The sequence below is a fragment of the Lepidochelys kempii genome, chromosome 20, assembly GCF_965140265.1.
Source record: "Lepidochelys kempii isolate rLepKem1 chromosome 20, rLepKem1.hap2, whole genome shotgun sequence".
Taxonomy (NCBI): domain Eukaryota; kingdom Metazoa; phylum Chordata; order Testudines; family Cheloniidae; genus Lepidochelys; species Lepidochelys kempii.
The window spans coordinates 22,817,619-22,838,454 of NC_133275.1; the positions used below are offsets into that span (position 1 = coordinate 22,817,619).

Consider the following 20,836-nt stretch of genomic DNA (forward strand, 5'->3'; position numbering starts at 1 on the left):
CTCCGCCCTGCAGGTGCCGGGACTCACCTGGCCGGGGCCCCCCGGGCGGGGATCCGGTCCCCAGGTGCAGGGACTCACCTGGCCGGGGCCCCCCGGGCGGGGATCCGGCCCCCAGGCGCCGGGACTCACCTGGCCGGGGCCCCCCGGTCAAGGAGCCAGCCCCCAGGTGCAGGGACTCACCTGGCCGGGGCCCCCCGGTCGGGGATCCGGCCCCCAGGCGCCGGGACTCACCTGGCCGGGGCCCCCCGGTCGGGGATCCGGCCCCCAGGTTCAGGGACTCACCTGGCCGGGGCCCCCCGGTCGGGGATCCGGCCCCCAGGTGCAGGGACTCACCTGGCCGGGGCTCCCCGGGCAGGGATCCGGCCCCCAGGCGCAGGGACTCACCTGGCCGGGGCAACCCGGGCAGGGATCCGGCCCCCAGGCGCCGGGACTCACCTGGCCAGGTGCCCACAGGCAGGAGTCCGGCCCCCGGGTGCCAGGGACTCATGTCTCATCTGCCAGCCTGAGTTCTGGGTGGGGGCAGAGCCTATCGGCCTTTAAACCAATCTGCCCCTTGCTGGGATCACAGACACTTCCAGCCTAGCGCTTTGGCATCAGTTTGTGTGAGCAGGGCCAGTTACATCAGGGGGCTGGGGCTGGGTCAGGGGGAGCCTTGCTGCTGGGGCCCTGGAGATCTCCCTTCGAGTCCCAACTCCTCCACAGACTCCCTGCATGACCCTGGGCCAGTCTCTCCTCAGCTCTGTGCCTCAGTTTCCCCTCCTCTCCTTTGTCTATTGAGTCTGTGAGCTTTATGGGGCAGGGACAGTTCTCAATGCATCAGTGCAGCGCCTGGTCCAACCCCGGATCTGTTCACGGCCCTGCCTATGGGGGCCCTGGTCCCGCTCAGGGTCTGTGCAGCACCTGGCACAATGGGGGGCCCCAATTTTTGCTGGGGCTCCTTGGTGCTACTGGGGTATAATTAATATATTGCAGATCTGCCCAAGAGCGGAAACTGCTGAAAAACTCTCCAGCCCCCCTGCACAGCAGCAGTCCCGGTCCTGGAGCCAACAGCAGCTCCGGCAGGCTGCAGAGGGACACAGCTGTCCTAGCGTGGCCTTGCATCGACCCCATCTGCTTTGCACAAATGTGGACAGACCTGCTTTCTGGGCCTGCCCGGTAGCTGCAAGCCCGGCCCTTGCTGAGCAGGGCCCCTCGGGTGGAGCCTGGTGGGCGGGGAACCACCTGGGCTTGGGCTAGTCCATTGTAGTTTAGCCAGGGCCCTCGGCTCACATCACCTGCCTCCAGGCTGCATGAAATGACTCAGCCCTGGAGAAACAGCCCCCAGGGACAACCCAGAGGTGGCTGCATTTCAGCACTGGGCAAGGGATCCCTGCATGAACAGCCTCCGCACCCCACCCAGAAGCAGCTGCGTTAGTAGCCAGTGATGCGATCCAGCTATGCTCTTGTACGATGCTTTGAGGGGTGAACGATACTAGAGAAAACCCTGCAATTAGCCTGTCCCACAGCTCCAGACACAGTAGCCAAGGCCTTGTTCCCACGGGGTTTAGCCTCACGGTAACAGTCTCCAAACTCTCCCGCCCCTGCAGAGCGGAGCCCTGGCAACCACGAACACAGCCAGTGAGCCACGCAACCAACAGCTCCGACAAGGGCTGGGCCCAGCCAGACCCCTTGGCCATGGGGTTCCCAGCTGGCCAGCCGGGAAACGGCCCCTCACCTCGCATGGCTGCTGCCTGGAATTGCTCCAGCGTCCCTGGTGAGCTCCAAGACGCTACTGGGAGATTGGCCCCGTGTGGCCCTTCGCCCAGGAACACACACACAGGATAAGGCAGGGGGGAGGGGGTCTCAATCAGTGCCAGGTGCCCTGTTCCCACCCTCCGAGGGGGAGGGGCTGGTGGGAATCAGGGTTCTTGCCCCATTCATGGAAAAAGAAGGGCTGAGCCTTTCCTTGCTGACCCCAACCACGAGCTGGAGCCCGGATCTCAGCGGCTGGCCCTGGGGAGCAGCTCCATGCTCCTGTGTGGGAGCCCAGGCCAACCCCCGTCTCCTCCCGGTGCAAGCATGTTTAATCATCCACACTCACTTATTCTGCGCCTTAAAATAGCTCTCCCCTCTGCTCCCCTCGGCCGCTTGTAGCTTCCCCCAGGCACGGGTTGGAAAGAACACGCCGGAGACGGTGGCTTTTAGGAGGTTCTGACCCGTCCTCGTCAGCGAGTGGCGGGGGCAGCTCGTTTATTTCACATTCCATTCATAGCACCCCAAAACCAGTAGGTGTGAAGCACTCAGTCTCGGACAGGGAGAGAGGCCGCCTGGGGGAACTGAAAGCTATGGGGGAAACCTACACCCAGGGCCCAGGCCTGCTTCATTCCCCAGAGCCGGGGGGAGAGGGGGCACCCTGGCCTGGTGTTCCCATCACCCCACTCAGTTTGGGCTAGAGCAGAACAGCTCAAGATTGAAACAAATGAAGCCGGACCCCTGAGCTTGACCAGCCAGCCGAAGTGCCTTCCCCTAAGGCTGCTGGGAAATTTAGCCAATTCTGTTAAATCAGCAGCACGTGGGCTGCGAGAGCTGGTCTATGCTGAAAATTTACATGGACACATCACATCTCGCAGGGGTGTGAAAACTCCCCGCCGCCGAGAGCCAACCCCACTAGACCCAGGGACGAATTCTGCCCCGGCCCAAGCTGCCGCTGCTCCGAGAGGTGGATTAACTCCCGGCGCTGGAGCGAGAGTCTATGCTGAAGAGCTCAAGCAGGATTTTCAGCAGAGACGCAGCCCGAGACTCCCACACCACCCCAGCATTCGAGGCCAGTTTCCCACGCTACCCCCACGGCTCCAGAGAGAAACCAACAGGCGCCGGGGCCTCGAAAGCTGCTGCTAAATTAACAGATGCAACAAAGCCGCCGTGGGGCCGGTGCCAGGCAAGGGGGAGCAGGGCCACCCAGAACGGCAGGGTACAGTCTGACTGACGAGGCTGGGGTGTGGAGGCCCAATTCTAGAACAACCTCCCCAGTTACACTTTCCCGGCCCAACAAGGTGGGTGGGTAAGAACCACCCTCTTTTGGTTTTACATTTCCATGTAATCCTTCCACCCCAACTCCTCCCCTTTTATGTACTTCATCAAATCTATCCCATCTGCCATCTTCACCCCAAGAGCTCGATTGAGCCCTTGGTTAGCAGGCACAGACCCCGCGGCCAGCTAGGAACATTTTAAGTACAACCACGAAAACAAATCAACCCCAAAACAAACTGCAAATGCTAGGACACTGCTCCTTTAAGATGGAACTGTGGCCAGGAGGCGAGGCCTGGATCTAACCAATGGCCACTTTTCACTTGAGGCAAAGCTAAGAATGTGGGCCTAGCAAACTCTTATCCCCACCCACTTTGGAACCCATGTTCCCGCCCCCTTAAAATCACACCGGCTTAATTTAGCTGAGCCTCTTTCACAGCTACCCTGCAATATCATGGAGCTTAGGAGCTATTTATGGCTTCAGGATTTACTTTGGAGGCAAATACTCTTTTCTCTTTGCAACTGCACAGGCTAGGGAAAGCCAGCCCCAGGTGGGATTTGTATGCAACAGAATGGCCCACAAAAGTCAGGAATTACTTCAACGGGGGGTCAAGGTTTTGGGGGCATGAGACAGGGAGAGAAATAGGGACGCAGAGACGGGTGTGATGATCCAGAAAAAAACAGCCAAGTTGGCACTAAATTAGCAGGGAGGAGGTGGGACGAGGATGGATTTTCATCTGATCTTCTCAGAAGTGGGTCAGAGCACAGCGGCTTCCTAAAGGGAGGAGAATTGGATTTTTAAATTACCAGAGCGAAGAGGGTATTTTTTAATGTTGTTTTTAAAATAAGCCCATTGTCCTGGGGATAAAAGTTGCCCTGTTTCAAATAAATAGATTTTAATCTAATAAATCTGTGGTTTTGTAATCCCCCAATGAGGAGAAAAATCAAGGTTAAAAAGACATCCTCGTTTAGTTCCCTTAAAACTCCAATAGAATTGGAAACAGGGCTTAAACCCAGCAGAGGAAGGGACTGATTTGCAGCACTTTTCAAAGGGGTAATTTGAAAAAGATCCTTTTAGGGCAGGCAGGGGTTTAATGGCTTTCCATCTCCCTCGGCACAGCACAGGGACCGAGGTCTGAGCAGTAAACACCACACAAGCGACTCTGTTGAGGGACCTGGCTCCGAGAGTCAAACCCTGTCTTTTCACGGCAGCCCTGGCTCAGCAGGGGCTGTTCTAAGGCAGCACCCGCCCCTTGCCTTCCGCAGCAGCGCGGGGAGCTAGCTGAGCGTTTCGTTTCGATGCATGCCTCAAAGGGAGGGCGGGACAAGTGCCAGAACAGCTGGTTCTTAAACACAGGTTGGGCTCACAGGAAGCCAGTTCTCAGCCCTCCTGGATCTGGAGCTAACAGCTAGCAGAGGCGGCTAGTTTAAACCCTGCCTTGTCTAGGAGCAGGGATCTGCGCTCTGCTCAGCACGGATCCAGACTGGCAACATGGTTTAGCCTCCTCTATGCAGGCAAAGCCAACCACTAACACACCAGACTGGGGTGGGCCAACTGTGATCTATGCGAGCCGTGCAGGTTCGAAGCGGGATAGATAGGGTCCCACACTGGCTGGTGGCTGGGTCGTGGCAGAAAGGGGGACTGGGGAAGGGAAATTAAAGGAGACCAACACACGGCTAGTGGGTGATGGATGGAAGCAGAGTAGCTCAGCCTTTCACCAGGGGCTGGTCATCTCAACAGCAAAGCAACCTGCACACAAGTTCTGGGCTGGGCGAGGAGCCCACGGACCCCCTCGACCAGCCCCAAATCCCTTCTCCCCACCCCAGAGCAAGCCCCATACAGGAGAGGGGTGCAACTGAATTCACCCACGGCCCAGGCACCGGGGGAGGGGGGCTGGGACTAGGGGCTAGTTCTGCGACTCAGATCCCCAGCTGTCCAGTTCCACGGGGAGCGGGGAAAAGAGCATTTCCTCAAGCCAGAAGGCTGGGCTGGTCGAATCTAGATGTAAGTTTGTCTGATTGGGGGAGGGAGGGGGGGAAATTGGGGTCTCTCCCATGTACCCCTTAAATAGACAGGAATAGATATAGAGAGAATTTTTTCATATATAAAATTTTTTTTCTTCCTTTTTCCTTGCATCACTCGTCATCGAAGTTCTGACTCAGCAGGAAATTGGCAGCCAGGTTTTCATTCTTCTCACAAGCAAAGTACGCCTGGATGACCAGACTTTCCGGGAATCCTAAGGCCTTTAACTGAGGGGACACAAAGAGAGAAGAGTCAAAAGGATCCTGCCTGGGAACCCTACTCCTCTCTGCCACCCTGTATGTCCCAGCTGCCCTCTGGAAGCGAGCCGCTCCGGAGCAGAATGCCTGAGCCCACTTGGGATGCTCGAATGCGGGGGTGAAAGAGGGGCTGTGAACCCCTCAGGTTCAGGAGGCAGGGGGAGAACTCCCCCAAGTACAGGCACTGCGGAGGACGGCCGTGCTGTCTTTGAGGACTCCCTTGTGCAGGGGCACAGCACTGCACCCCAGGAGACCTGGGGCTTCGACAGGGCTGTTACCTTAAAACCAGCTCTCCCCCCCGCTCCCAGCCCCCGTGCTATCTCCTGGAGGCCTGACAACCTCACCCGTGGTCCCCGCACCAGGAGCTGTAACCTGCCACAGGGCGGGGGTGAGGTGCCAGCTGGCAGAGCTGAGCCGAGGTTTGGAGGTGCAGCTAGAAACCGCGGCCGAGTTGTTCTGGAGCACAGAAGAGGGTGCTGGCTGCCGGGAGCTAAGACACAGGATGTGGACCTGAGCCTGAACCTACAGGAGGAGGAAAGAATCCACGGGAACAAAGGGTACGGCTAGATTCTTGGTGGGATGCAGCCAGGGAGACCACGCCAGGCTGGGGAAGGCACTGAAAGAACTGGAGGCTCAGGTGATCTTCAGTGGGATTCTACCTGGCCCTAGAAGAGGAGAGCGAAGGCGAGAGAAAATGATGATCAACATCTGCTCAGGCAGTGGTGCTGCCAGGAGGGCTTTGGGATGTTTGACCACTGGGAGGCAGTCACGGGCAGAGGACTGTTCTCCGGGGACAGACGCCACCTGAGTGGGGAGGGCGACAGATGTCTGCGATGGAGGTTGGCACAACCGACTAGAAGAAGAGCTTTAAACTAGGGACTCAGGGCGGGCGTAATCTCCACACCTGACTAACAGTGAGCAGGAGGAAAGTCAAGTACAAGAGGATACGGCAAGGGAGAAAGGACCAACGGAGGGTAGGAGAATGGATGACAAGGTCCCAACGCCACTGACAGTAACGTTGGGAAGGGGATACTGCAGTAGAACGACCGTCCCTTATTGGGTGAGGAACGTGGGTGAAGCTGAGCAGATAACGAAGACGTCTGTTCAGCGACGCGAGGTGCTTGGGGAACAATGTGGAGGGACAGGAAGTGAAAGCCGAGACCATCGGGAGAAGAGAACTGGTGAGTGGAGCACAAGCACTGAAGGGAACGTGCCGTGCAGGGGACAGACGTAAAGGTAAAGCGGGGCGGTGCAGCACTGGATGTTAATGACGAGGAAGAGTGGAAAGAAACGAGAAGTGACGGAATGGATAAAATGGAACCTATCTGGGTCACAACCACTTTGGGGAAGAAAGCTCAGAGAGGCTCCGCTGGGATGGTGCTTGGGGTCTGCTATGGACCCTCAGGATCTGGAGAGAGACCTCTAATGAACTCAACATGACTCCTGTAATCCCAATTCCCAGACTTTAATTTCCCAGACTAATTGGAGGACAAGCGCTCCCAATAACGGTAGGGCCCAGGTGTTCCTTGATGGGACAGCTGACAGATTTCTTCACTGAACCATCAAGAGCTGATTTCGTTTTGGTAAGAAGTGAAGGCCTCATAGAAGAGCTGGTTGTAAAGGGACAACCTTGGTTCGAGTGCTCATGAGCTATTCACCGTAAATGGAAGGATAAACAAAGTAGGTCTGAATCTAGAGTCCTGGATTTCAAAAGGGCAACTTAAAAAAAGTGAAGGGAAGCAGTTTGGGAATCGGACTGGCCTGGAGAACTCAAGGATCTGAATGCGGAGGAGGCTTGGCATTATTTTAAGTCAAAGGTGCAGAAATGGTCTGAAGCCTGCATCCCAAGCCCGGGGGGGAAAATCACAGGGAAGGGCTGCACATCAAGCATCTCAACCAGGAGATTGAGAGAGCAGAAAACCTACAAGGAACGGAAGGTGGGATGGATCAGTGAAGAACACTTTCTGACCTCCAAGAGGGAGTGTAGGGGAGAACTGCCAAAAGCCAGGCAGAGCTGGAGCTTGCCAAGGAAATTAAAACCACCAGGAAACGGTTCTTTAGCCATAGAAATAAAAAGAAAACAAGGAAAGAAGAAGTGGGACCGCTAAGCACTGCGGATGGGGAGGAGATTAAAGATAATCTAGGCCTGGCCCAACACCTAAACGAAGGCGGTGTCTCGGTTTTTCATAAGGGTGATGCATTTTTTGGGGGGGCAGTGGCAGGGCGGCTGAGGGCACGAGGATACGGCGATAGAAATGACCATAGCCGAGGTGGAGGCCGAACTCAGTTTAACAGGAGCATGTCGGGGGGCCGGGATAATCTTCATCCAAGAATATTAAAGGAACTGGCATGTAAAATTGCGAGGCCAATAGCAAGGATTTGTAATGAACCTGTAAACTCGAGGGTCGTATCCTGTGACTGTGGAATTGCTAACGCAGTACTTGTATTTAAGGGGGCCGGGGGAACGACAAAGTGATCCAGGAAACTACAGGCCCTTTAGCGTGACCTCAATTGCCTGCAAAGTCTTAGAACAAATTTTGAGAGGAATTAAGGACAGAGGTAAATGATAATTGGGAATAAAGACAACATGGATTTACAAAAGATAGATCTCGACAGACCAGCCTGATCTCGGACTTTGAGAAGAGCTCTGATTTGTTAGACAAAGGAAGTGCAGTAGATCTAGTCTAGCTGGATTTCAGTAAAACATCTGGTACAGATCCCACATGGGAAATTAGTTCTACCGGAGAAGATGGGGATCAAGCAAAAGGCGGGTAAGGAACTGATTAAAGGTAACACAAAGGTGAATGGTCAGGCTGGAGGGAGGTTACTAGAGGAGCTGGTCAGGGATCGGTCTAGGGACTAATGTTACTGAACATTTTAAGGTGATGCAGCTGTGTCCTAGGATGCATCAGGTGAGGTATTCCCAGCAGAGACAGGGAAGCATTAGTGCCATTATACAAGGCACTGGTGAGATCTCACCTGGAATACTGGGTGCACTTCCGGGCTCTCACGTGTAAGAAAGATGAATCTGGATTAGAAATGGTGCAGAGAAGAGCAATCCGAGGAATGGAGAACCTACCTTATGAGAGGAGACTCAAAGAGCGTGGCTCGTTCAGCCTAACCACACAAAGGCTGAGGGGAGATCTGATTGCTCTCTATACATCAGAGGGAAAATACCAGGGAGGGAGAGGAGTTATTTAAGGGCCAACATTGGCCCAAGCACAAATGGCTAGAAACTAGCCATCAACAAGTTTAGGCTTGAAATTAGATGAAGGTTTCTAACCATCAGAGGGGGGAAGTTCTGAAGCAGCCTCCCAAGGGGAGCAGTGGGGGGCAAAAAACCCAACTGGCTTCAAGACGGAGCTGATCAGTTTCGGGGGGGATGGGATAGTGAGCCTGCCTACAATGGCATGTGGCTGATCTGTGACTGCTAATAGCAAAGATCTCCAAGGGCCAGTGATCGGACACTAGGTGGGGAGGGCTCTGAGTTACCACAGAGAATTCTTTCCAGGCATCTGGCTGGTGGGTCTCACCCACGTGCTCAGGTTCTAACCAATCACCAGGTTTGAGGTTGGGAAGGAATTTTCCCCCAGGTCAGACCGGGCAGAGACCCTGGATGTTTTTTCTCTCTGCAATGTGGGGCCTGGGTCACTTGCAGGTATTCAACTAGAGCAAATAGTGGATTCTCTGTAACTTGAAGTCTTTACATCAAGATTTGAGGCCTTCAGTAACTCAGCCACCCTCTATGGGCCTGTTCCCGGAGGGGGTTTGTGAGGTTCTGTGGTCTGAGATGTGCAGGTCAGCCTAGGTGATCAGGACAGGCCCTTCTGGCCTTAAGGTCAATGAGTCTATGGAGGTCGCCATGAACCCAGCAACGACCCTTTCTGGATCTGACCAGGTGGGAAAGACTCTGAAGACTCCCATATTCACTCTGAAGACTAATGATGTCATTTGGACCCATGTTTCAGCAGAGGTGTCCAGCTCCTCTGGGATGTTGTGGGCGGAGCTTGGCAGCACTGCCCATCAGGGAGGACCACATCCATTTTGGGGGGAGGACCAAATTAATTATGCTCCATTGCTTTGCAAAGTCAGAGATGTCTACTCCCCTCTCCCCACAATGCACCTCTGTCCCGTCTGAATCACCCCCCCACCCCCCCCAGTGTTATCAAGGCTACAACTTGGCCCTTATGTTAATAACTAAACTTGGTTCTTATTCAACCCCCAGCTCCAGGTGCTCAGCATCAGACCAGATAAAGCTTTTGGAGCTGTCAGGGACAGACAGAAACAGACTCCAGGAGTCCTGGCCTCCAGCTCCTCCCCCCTGGCTCCAACCACTAGACCCCAACTCCCAGCACAGAGCAGGGGATAGAACCCAGAAGTCCTGGCTCCCAACCTCGCCAGCCTCCCCCCGAGACCCCACTGCACCCTCGTTGGGGCTCTCCAGTGCAGGAATCCTGTGGCATGCCCAGCAGGAAGGATGGCTCCTGGCACAGCCAGCCCCTCCCTTACCCTTTCTATGGCTTCTTTTTCCTGAGGCGTGACCTGGATGTAGTTCATCTGGGGAGATTCCTCGCCAATGGCCCCGATCTCCCCCTCGATGTCAGAGATGTCGGCCATCTCTCCCAGCGGCTCGTTCAGCATCTGGATGAACTGCTCTTGGTGCTGGCTGATTTGCTGGGGAGGGCAATGGGAAGGGGATCAGGGTTAGGGAGAGACGCGCCCCCCCACCCCCAGAGCAGGACCTTTACAGCCCCTTTTCCCAGCGGGGAAACTTGGGAAAGGGGCAGGGACTTGTTCAAGGTCACAAAGTGACCCACTGGTAGAGCCAGGGTTAGAACCTAGGAGTCCTGGCTCCCCCCTCCACCCCCTGCTCTAACCCATCAGATCCCACTCCCCTCCCAGAGCCAGGCATAGAACCTGCCTCCCTCCACTCTAGACACACTCCCCTCCCAGCACTACTTCCCGGCTCCTCCTCCGTGGCCTCTTTCAGCTCCTGTCCCCCTTTACCTGCAGTAGCTGGGGGTTCTCCTGGCCCAACTGCTGGAGCAGGGCCGGGAGCAGGGCTGGGTTCTGCTGGATCACCTGTCGCATGTTCTGGAACTGGGGCTGGTCTCTCAGGAACTCCAGCGGGTTCTCGCCTGTGGGGAAGGAGTGGGCGGGGTGAAGCCAGTCCATGCCTTGAAGGAGCAGGGCCCACCTGGGCCATGCTGCCACACAGGTGGGGCACTGGTGATCACAGAATATGGGAGGGTATCTAGCCAGCGGGAAGAGGGCCTGGAGCCACTCCCTCCTTCCTGAAGGACCAGTTTGGGTCACCACTGCCACCCCTGGATGCATGCTTTCAGTGGCCTTCCATAGCCCATGCTCCACAGGAGCAAGAGCCTTCTCCCACGCAGCTCCAGCCCCTGGCCTGGCCGCCCTGGGTCTCCCCCTCCCACCACGGTCCCTAAGTATCGCATAGGTGTGGGAGGACCATGTCACTGACCTTCTGGTGCTGGCTGCTCTGTGGGTTGGCTCTCCTGGATCGGGGCTCTCTCCGGCTCGGAGGTGCCTGGGATGCCCTGTGAAGTCAAAGGGGCATCATTAGTGCTGTCCAGTGCCCCTCCCCCCACAACAGCCCCTGCCCCACAGGGCTCACCCCACAAGGGGCCAGAAAGGAACTCAGTCTCTGGGGTTTGCCTGGCACCCCATTGCCAGCGAGGGAGCGAGCTGGCCTCAGGCAATGCGGGCACCTCTGCTCATTCCACACAGGGTCCCAGAGAGCTGGATCAGAACCGGTGACCTTACGGGGTCAGACTCCGTATCCCACTCCTGTAAGCCATCCAGATGTGGATGGAAAAAAAAAATCATTTGCCCGAAGTCACAGAGCAAGTCGATGGCAATGAAACCCAGGAGTCCTGGCTCCCACACACCGTTCTAACCACTAGACCTCATTCCTCTCAGAGCTGGGGAGACTCCTGGCTCCCAGCCCCCCCTGCTCTAACCCCCGAAACCCCCTCCCCAAGCTGGGATAGAATCCAGGAGTCCTGCCCCGGCGCCCCCTTACCGTCAGCAGGTACTCCACGGCGCGGTGGGGATTGTTGTAGCTGGCCCGGAGCGCAGCCACCACCCGCTCCCGCTCATATCCCATGGACATGATCTCGGTCAGCATCGTCTCGTACTCCGAGCCGGTCACTGCAGGCGAAAGGGGACAACAGCCCGGGCTGAGGCAGAGCCAGCAGTCCTGGGGTGCCCAGCACACGCTCACCAAGGGAAAGGGGGGAAGGACTGGGTGCTGGCTGCGAACACAGCCCTTCCCCCTCCACCAGCATCTCCCAGCAGAGGGGTTCACCCTCCCCTTCCCAGCGTGGGATCACCTCCCGCCTCCACGCCCAATCCCCACAGGGGAAGTGATTCTACCATAAATCAGGGGCAGAGCTGGGACTAGAACCCAGGAGTCCTGGCTCCCTGCTCCACACCCCACCCTGTCCTGACTAGGGCTCCTGGGCGCTACCGTAATACAGCTAATTAACACCCACCCACCCCTCATGTCCACCTGAGCTGGAGACGGAACCCAGCCCACACATGCTGGGAAAAAGCCCAGGAGTCCTGGCTCCCAGCCCTGTCCCCTAACCACTAGACCCCATTCCCCATGCAGAGCTGGGACAGGAACCCAGAAGTCCTGGCTACCAGCCCCCCAGCCTTCTTTCCCTAACTCGGCCCCTCTGCTAACGAGTGACTGGAGACGGTCACCTTTTATCCTTGGAACAGACACAGCCCAGGCTGCCCCAGAGCAGCTGCCAGCAGAGACTCAACCAACTCATCAAACAGGGCACCGAACAACCCGGGGCTTGGAACCTGCCCTGCACTGAAACCTGAGACCGCCATGAAGGAGGTAGCTCCCAACACCCTGGTCGGGCCACCAGCCCACCCCCACACCTCCCAGACAGAGGGGCAACACTGCGAAGGGGGGTCCTGCTCCTGGCACCCATACACCAGCATCGGGAAGAGGGGGTTGTTTTACCCAGCGACAGCCACCAGAGGGCGCCCCCGCCCAACGAGCTCATGCTGCAGGAGCCAACTGCAGTGTCTGCCCCTTGGGAGCCACGGAGCAGCCAGCCCGGGGTGCTGGCAGGAGCTCTCTGCTGTCACCCAGGGACCCCGGCTGCCTGCCCCAGCCCCAGCAAAGGGATTTCACCTACCCAGGGTGGAAGCCGCGTCGTCTGGGCGCCCCACGCTACCTGAAGAGGGAACAGAGCTGCAAATTTAAAAGAGAGGAATAGTAGCTGGCTCCTTCCAAACAGCCGGGCAACAAGCAAACCCCCAGGGGTCAACACTGCGCTGGAGCAGCCAGGCCGGGCTCCCTGAGCCGGGAGGAACCACAGGGCAGGATGCAGCGAAGGTCCCTTCTCTCTGTGATCTGACCCCCAGGCCCTGCCTGCGCTAGGAAAGCAGCGTGGTTCTGAATGTTACCGAGTGTGTTCGAAATCCCATGGACACAGTTTGGTGCCTCTGGAGTTTGCGAGCGGGTCCCCGCTCTGCCTTTCTTGGCTTGAGTGCACTCTGTGTTTATGCAGCGCCTGGCACAGCGGGGTCTTGGCACACGGCCCGGGCGAGACCATAATACTACTAATAGCCGCTAGCCGCTCTTAGGATCCCAGGTCTCAGATTGTGGCTATGGCAGAAAATTCCTCTGGTTTCAAGTTCAGCTGGATTTTTTGTTTTCAGACAGTGCACACCCCAGGGTGGAGGCCTTTATGCCCTGCTGGGTGACCCCGGGCAAGTCATGCGTCCTGCCAGTTTCCCCATCTGTAAAATGGGATAATGTTCCTGACCAAGTGCTTTGAGATCTACTGAGGAATTATTATGGTTTCAGCTCGGGTGACACTGTTCCCAGCGGGTTGAAGCTAATCCACCAGACCCAGCTCTGACAGCGGAATCAGGGTCCATCCTGGGGTAACAATGTCCAAATACTGGTGACCTCACAGCTGAATTTTTGGAAGCCTGCCTGATCCTGCTTGGAGCGCTCAGCAGCTGACCTCCCAGCGAGCTGCCACATGCTGGCTCTCCCTCTCCTTGCTGCCGACCCCCTTGCAAGGACACACCTGAGGGGCGGGATAGCTCAGTGGTTTGAGCATTGGCCTGCTAAACCCAGGGTTGTGAGTTCAATCCTTGAGGGGGCCATTTAGGAATCTGGGGCAAAAACTGGGGATTGGCCCTGCTTTGAGCAGGGGGTTGGACTAAATGACCTCCTGAAATCCATTCCAACCCTGATATTCTATGATTCTATCACCATCCGCTGCCACGTTAACTTTCTTGGGGCTAGGCCTGGCGGGACCCAAACCCACAAGTTTGCACCGGCTGCTGTCTGACAACAGGGGCATCTTCTCGCCAACACTATTTCGAACAAAGGCTCGTCTTTTCTGCCCAGGAGACAAGCAGGGTCTTCGCCACATCTCAAAGGGCGCCAGGTCACTAACTGAAACTAAACAGATTTTCAATCCACCCTGAAATCAAACCAGTCCCGCTGCTCATGGGGATGGGCTCATTCTGTGCTTCACAGGCAAGCTCGGTGCACCCCCCAACCTCTTTCTGTCCCCACAGCCCAGGGGATGCGATGTGCGTACAGAGACGGCCGTTCACCCGCAAGGATCCTGAAGCATGCTGCAGTCTGTGTATGAGGGATCACTGCAGTGTAGCCACCTCTGGGGTGAAAGGTGGCAGCTACTTAACAGCCACATGGCAACATTACGCTTAACCCACCCCCCCATCCCAAAAAACACAGGGAGGTAGGTATCACTGCACAGATGGGGAAACTGAGGCACAGAGATGCAAAGTGACTTAGCCAGTCATACAGTGAATCTGTGGAAGGGCTGGGAATAGGACCCAGGAGTCCTGACTCCCAGCCCCTTTGCTCTAACCACTAGACCCCACTCTTCCAAGTTAAAGATGTTCCAGGTTCCCACAAAGGAAGGTCAAGCCCGCACCCTGAAGTGGAAGGCATCCCCCTGCCCCGGGGCATGACATTGGGGTACCCGGCATAACTGAGCTATGGGACACAAACAGGCAGGCGCGGGGCGGGGGCACGTGTTCTCAGGGCTTACCCGGCAGTGGATTCGGGCAGCGTGACAACAGCCGGCTCTTCCGGAGGCTTCTCCTCGCTCGGCGCCACAGGCACTGGGGGCAGGACAGCGTCGGCACCGGCTGCAGGCGCCGGCGTCTGCCCCACCGACGGGGCTGGCTCCGGGACACTGGCCGGCCCAGCGTCGCCAGGGGAGGGGGCTGGGACGCCCGAGTTGGATTTGGTCTGAGGAAACAAGCAGCGTTGAAGGGTGCGGCTGGGGTCTCTGTCCCCTGCTCCCCAGCCACACGCAAGGCGATCAGCTCCCAACCCCCGGGCGGGGAAGCAGCTGTGGTGAAGGGGGGCAGGAACTCCCCCCCCTTCGGCGCTGGCTGACTGCGTGTGTTATACGATCAGCACTAACTGTGAGAGGAGAGCGCCCCCTAGCAAGCCCCCCTTCCCTGCTCCCCGCAGCACAGCGCCCCCTAGTGCCACTCTGGGGTCAGCGTCAACGGCGAGGGGAGAGCGCCCCCTACTGAGTGGGTGTGAAAAGCAAGCCCATCTTGATGCTGCCTTCCTTCTGCAGCATCCCAGCCAGGGGCAGCTCCTACCTCTGGCCCAGCAGCCCAGCCGCAAGTGGGAGCAGGGCCCGGCCGTACCTTGGTCACCATGACCACCACGAAGTTCTTCTCATCGATCTTGTACTCCTTGATGGCGACATCGTCGCTCAGGATCTTGCCAGCGTAGATCAGCTTCTGGCCTGACACGGGGAAAGCCTCCTTGCCTTTCTCGGCCTCAATCTTCTCCTTGAGGACCCGCACCTGCCAGGTGGGACGAGACGGCCCCGTCAGCTGGGTATGCAGACCCCTGCGTGGCAGGGAGAGGGACAACTCTCCTTCCCCACCCTGCTCCCAGCCCCAGCAGCAATATTAGGCGGGAGGATTAAGGAGGTGACAGGTCAGTTTGGTTTGTTCCCGCCCTGGTTCTCTACATCCTAGTCTGGTCCTGCAGGAAAGGCCCTGACCTGGGACTCAGGAAATCTGGATCTGCCGCCAACTCCCTGGGTGTCCCGGGGCAACTCTCTGGCTCTGAGCTGCCAACCTGTTGCCCAGATGCTGCACCCGAGTCCCACCCTGCGTTTACCCTCGTTGTGATGGTGACAGCCTCTCATTGTGTGTGGGCAGCGCCCGGCCCGATGGGACTTGATCTTGGCTGAAGCCTCTAGATAACCCCTAGGTAACCCCATAGCTGCTTAGACTGAAAGCTCTCTGGGCAGGGACCATCTCTGTTGTATATTTGTACAGCACCCAGCACAGAGGGGTCCTGGCCACCACCGTAATACAACTAAGTAATACCTGAAAGACACCAGATGCGCTCTCGGGGGCAGGTCACTGGATGTCTTGGGCTCACATCTGCCCATTGCCGAGCAGCATCTCCGACTCTCCCCCGGCTGCCAGGATTGCCCAGAGCTCCATTCACAGCTGAATGGTGCCAACCAAGCCAGGGAGGTGCATGCGCAGACTCGGGACCCCCCCCCAGCACCCCTCTGCCCTGCTCATGGCGTTTCAGGGGGACATGCTTTGCTTGTGATAGAAGCAGCTTCCCCGCAGGGCCAGGCCGGATTACAGAACCCAGCAGTAGCTTTCGGAACGGGAGGCCGAGGCACTGGGGAACTGGGACAGCTGCTGCTGCAGCTAACGCAAGCCGGAGGCTCCTTCTTGGGGGCACCTAAGGGCTCAGGGGGATCCACGCTGGACACTCGGGGGCCAAGGACAACTCATCACTGGGAACCAAGCTGTATTTCTACACATTTTAACTAGGGTTCACCCTGGCCAGCCAACACCACACTGTGGCCAGCCCTGACCGTGAGGGGAGAGTGGGCCCTGCTGCACCCCCAGAGCTCCTCCCTGCAGCACAGTGCCCCCTACTGCTGCACCAGGGCAGCACTGACTGCCAAGTGCCCCCTGCTGAGCCCCTCCCCCTTGCTCACTGCAGCACAGCGCCCCCTAGTGCCACAATGGGGTCAGCACTGACACACAGGGCAGAAAAGCTTCATCTACACCAAGATTTTCACACGTGTTGAACACACCCATTTCCCCGAGCGTGAACAGAGCCTGACTGTCCCCTGGGAATCACAGTCAGCCACTGGGAAAGCGTCTGCATTGGTCTCTGGGTGACTGCAAACCACTCATGCCTTCTCCGCCTCCGTTTCTCCATTGGTAAGACAGAGACATATTTCCTGGTGCTTGAAGACAGGGGGCAGAGCCATGAGGCTCAACCCTTTCGGGTCTGCAAGGCCCTCTGGAAGGATAACTGAGCAACTGCTTCTGCAAGCATGCATCCCATTCCCCCCAGCCCCACACAGCCAAGCAGTGGAGGCTTTGCACCAGACGCTCCCCTGCATCCCGGAGGGCAATGGTGTCCCAGAGGGGACCCGTCGGAACAGCTGCAAAGCGAGTAGGAGCCAAGTGATATTTTTGGCTCCTGGGTTGAGCCAAAACGAAGCCTGACGCTCTGTGAAAAGCACGTGGGACTCCAGCTATTTAAAAAAGGAAGCCACTGCCTCACCCCTCTCCTCCCATGGGCAACCGTATCACCCGCTACTCAAGTTTGGCTACCTCAGCGGTGGAGAGCGGCAGCTGTTTATACCGAGGTCCCTCGCCCTGCGGGGAGATGCAGCCACCTCTGGGGTGGGCTGTTTATACCGACATGGAACAGTGTAGGGCAGGAACTAAACGCTGCTGAATCCAGTGTCCCACTACTGCGGGAGAGGGGAGCGCGCAGAGCAGGAGTTACCACTTACAAAGCCAGCTAGGGAATTGTAACGGCCAAGCACAGAGCCGGGAAATTCAAGGGTGCAGCCGCCAGAGCCGTGCCAACATAAGCCCTGGCACAGACCCAGCCATCGATGGAGCTAACTCGTTGGGGAGGCAGCAGATAAGGTCTGCGCTGCATCTACAAGGGGCTCAGGGGCGCAGACACAGCCCTAGCTGGGAAGGGATCGGGAGTTACAATCAGACAGGGAGCATTCAAGTCAGTTAAAAACCCAGTCTCTGACCGTCGCCTCCTAAGAGCATTAAAGCTGGCCTCGTGCACATCACCCAATCCCCTTTTGCCTCTCGGCTCGCCCCATGAGGACAGGCACAGCAGTTTCACTTTGGTTTTTTAATCAGTTCCACTCAGCTTCGTGGGCCCTGCTCCTCAGCCAGCGCTTTCCTTGTTGGCGGCTTGGGCCTGCTTATTGCCAGGGGCTAGTTTGCATTAAAAGACACCAACAATCCTTCCAAGCACGTTATTCATAATCTGGGGAAGGGCCTGCAAGCTCCAGCATAGACTGGGGCTGCACAGTGCCAGGCGCTGCACAGACATGGAGTGAGAGCTCCCGCCCAAAAGAGCTCACAGGCTGAGCAGACAAGACATGGGAAGCCCCTCCCATGACACAGGTGAGGAAACTGAGGCCCAGAACAATGAAGGGATGTGCTCAAGGTCAGACCGGCAGTCTGTGGCAGAGTTGGGAACTAACCCCAGATCTTCAGTCCCACCACAAGGGCTTTACTGGCTATAGATGGGAGGGGAGCTGTCCAGCAAACAGTTTCTGTCTTAAAATGTGATCCATGCTGTGAAAAACATTTGAAATCCCTTTGCCCTCATGAGAAGCTGCTCAGCTGCAAAAGTGACAGGGAATATTTCAAACGGTATTAAAAAAAGATTGATGGTAAGATTTGTATTGCTAGGGTTTATTTTTACATGCATCATACACACAACCTAAATTCTAGACCCTGCACCCCCCATAAAGGGCCCCTAAAAATCAGCTCTGCCTAAAGCACAAAGCAAAACAGGACTGCAGGACTCCGCTCCCTGCTAAAACCGAGTCTTGTTCTCAGTCTCAGCTCAGTGTTTAAAAACAGCAGTACGTTTGGAGGGAGAAGAATCCGATTGACAGCGCACGCTACCCACTAGATTGCACTCTTGTCCTACAGCTTGGAACGGGACCCAGGAGTCCTGTCTCCCAGCCACCATCCTCCAACCCACTAAGCCCCACTCCCCTCCCAGAACTGGGAACAGAACTCAGCCTCCCTGCTCTAACTACTAGACCCCACACTTTGCTAGAGCTGGGAACAGACGAGAGGAGTCCTGCCTCCCAGCCCACTGCTCCACCCATTCGTCCTTCCCAAGTCATTCAAATTGACCTCACAAAGTGCCTCCCGCATCCAAACACTAGCAGGGGGATTTTCCATCTTCCCCACACTGAGACCACATGTCACAACAGAAAAAAACAGGGATTGCCCATAAAACCAAAGAAAGGGAGGTGGAGTCACCGCCCCCGAGGGCCTGTTCAGAACCCACAGGCTGAAACCCCAGCCACACGGGACAGCCTCCCCCTCAAGCAAAGCTCCCTTGAAAGCCAAATGACAGCTCCAGGGCAGAGACAAGAACATTCTGGAGATCTGAGACGCCAGTCTTGGTGCTAGCTGTTTAGCTCTGTGCCCCCGCTGCCTCGGAGCGGGATGCTGAGCAGGGTATATTAATAATCCCTAGCTCTCATAAGGTGCTTTTCATCTATCGGTCGCCAAAGGCTTTACAAAGGAGGTCAGTATGACTCTCCCCATGTTACAGATGGGGAAACTGAGGCTCAAGAGGAGAAATTACTCGTGCCAGGTCACCCTCCAAACCAGTGGCAGAGCTGGGAACTGAACCCAGGTCTCTGGAGTCCCAGTCCAATGCTCTAACCACTAGACTGTATGAGCCCGACAAGATAGGGGATTTGGTTCCTTCAGAGGATGCCAATCAGCTTTGACACGAGTCACATGAACACGGATCACGACGGCGTTAAGGTCTCACCTCTAACACCTCAAGGGCGTCTGGTTTCAGAGTAGCAACCGTGTTAGTCTGTATTCGCAAAAAGAAAAGGAGGACTTGTGGCACCTTAGAGACTAACCAATTTATCTGAGCATAAGCTTTCGTGAGCTACAGCTCACTTCATCGGATGCAACACTGATGAAATGAGCTGTAGCTCACGAAAGCTTATGCTCAAATAAATTGGTTAGTCTCTAAGGTGCCACAAGTCCTCCTTTTCTTTTCAAGGGTGTCTGTGACCCAGAGGAGGCCTCTTACGGGACACGGAAAGAGAGACAGACGCAGGGTGTTTGCACCCCGGTGGAAGCAGGAGGAGATGCTGATGGCAACAGGAGCAGTAGCATCACAGACCCCACTGTAAAACCCACCCCATTGGAACCGGGAGGTGGAGGGAGCCACACACCAGCTGGGATCAGCTTGTCTTCCTGCTCCCTGCCTCCCCCAATCACTCTGGGCCAAGCAGGCGATGCCCAGCAGTGACCACCCAGGCCCCAGGGACACGCACCAGGCCCAGCTTTGCCTGCGGCAGGGCTGCCCTGGTACATTTCTCAACGGGAGCTAATAGGGACTTGCTGAAAGAGTCCCAGATGTACCAACCACTACTGCCCCAGTACGGGGGCACGCAGACAGCTCGGCTCCCCTACCTCTCTCCTTTCTGAGGCTCCTACCTCCACCCACATGGAGCCATTCACCCCTCCTCCCTTGCCCCATACCCTGCTCTTCTGGCACTCTCACCCCATATTTCACTCCCCACCCGCCCCCCCTGAGCCACCCTAGCCATACCCCTCAAAGCTGGTATTCTTTTTTACTCTGTGTATCACATTCCCAGGTAGGAAAAAAGGGGATGGGGGGAGAGGGAAAAGTGCCCCACGCAGCCTAGGGCCCAGCCCATGGGGGTGTTACACCTTTGGGGGGGAAGGTAGGGAGACTGCCCCACATGGCAGGGAGAAACTGGGACCGTTCCACATGGGGCTGCTGGGGCAACGGCCCAGGACCGTGTGTGTGTGTGTGGGGGGGGGGCTGGCTCCACGTGGGGGGAGAATTGGGCCAGGACCCTGTGGAGGGGGGGGGGGGCAGAGAATTGGGCCAGGACCACGTGGTGGTGGGGGTCGTCTGACTCCACGCAGGAAGCGGGGGCTGAGATTGTACGGGGGGAGTGGGGCTGCCCCACATGTGGGGGAATTGGGGCAGGACCACGTGGAAGGGGGGGGGGCTGCCCTACCTGCGGGGGGGAGGGGCGGGGCCGGGCTGCGCGGGGGGGGGGCTGCCCCCCACGTGGGGGCTGAGCTGGGGCCGCGCCCCCCTCACCGTCTCCTCGGGCTCCATGCGGATCTTGAAGGTTTGCTGCTGCAGCGTCTTGAGGGTGACGGTCACCGCCATGGCGGGCGGGCGGGACGCGCCGGGCGGACGCTTCTTCCCAACGGACTCGGCAGCCCCGCAACATGCAACTCACGCCGCCGCCATCTTAGCGCCCCGCCGCTTCCGGCCCCGGCCAGGGCGCGGGCCCGGCACGTGACAGGGGCGAGCGCCGCCTCGATCACGTGACGGGGGGAGCGCCGCTGGGGCGGGCCGATCACGTGACAGCAGACGGCCAGCCGCGGCGATCACGTGACGGGGGGGAACACAAAATGGCCGCCCCGTAAGGGTAACATG

At 57.3% G+C, this 20,836-nt stretch overlaps 1 protein-coding gene across 2 annotated transcripts; it reads right to left on the reverse strand.

Moving 5' to 3' along the window:
* Positions 1 to 2,178: 2,178 nt before the first annotated feature.
* RAD23A (RAD23 homolog A, nucleotide excision repair protein) lies at positions 2,179 to 20,701 on the reverse strand. Of its 2 annotated transcripts, none has more exons than XM_073318930.1 (9): positions 20,492 to 20,701; positions 14,986 to 15,147; positions 14,370 to 14,572; positions 12,468 to 12,523; positions 11,333 to 11,460; positions 10,772 to 10,847; positions 10,369 to 10,424; positions 9,796 to 9,960; positions 2,179 to 5,256 (listed from the first exon to the last, which is right to left on the reverse strand). In XM_073318930.1, exons 1-9 carry the CDS (start codon positions 20,561 to 20,563, stop codon positions 5,143 to 5,145), a joined length of 1,032 nt encoding a protein of 343 aa, XP_073175031.1. In that variant the 5' UTR covers positions 20,564 to 20,701; the 3' UTR covers positions 2,179 to 5,142. The 2 variants fall into 2 exon arrangements, with proteins under 2 accessions (XP_073175031.1, XP_073175030.1); XM_073318929.1 differs by having other exon boundaries at positions 10,294 to 10,424.
* Between the last annotated feature and the right edge of the window lie 135 nt (positions 20,702 to 20,836).

Coding starts and splice junctions, on each gene's coding strand:
- RAD23A (XM_073318929.1), bottom strand. CDS start 20,563: ATGGCGGTGACCGTCACCCTCAAGACGCTGCAGCAGCAAACCTTCAAG. Junction 12,524..14,369: donor CTGCCCGAATCCACTGCCGG/GTAAGCCCTGAG, acceptor TTAAATTTGCAG/CTCTGTTCCCTCTTCAGGTA. Junction 9,961..10,293: donor AGAACCCCCAGCTACTGCAG/GTAAAGGGGGAC, acceptor TGCCCTCCCCAG/CAAATCAGCCAGCACCAAGA.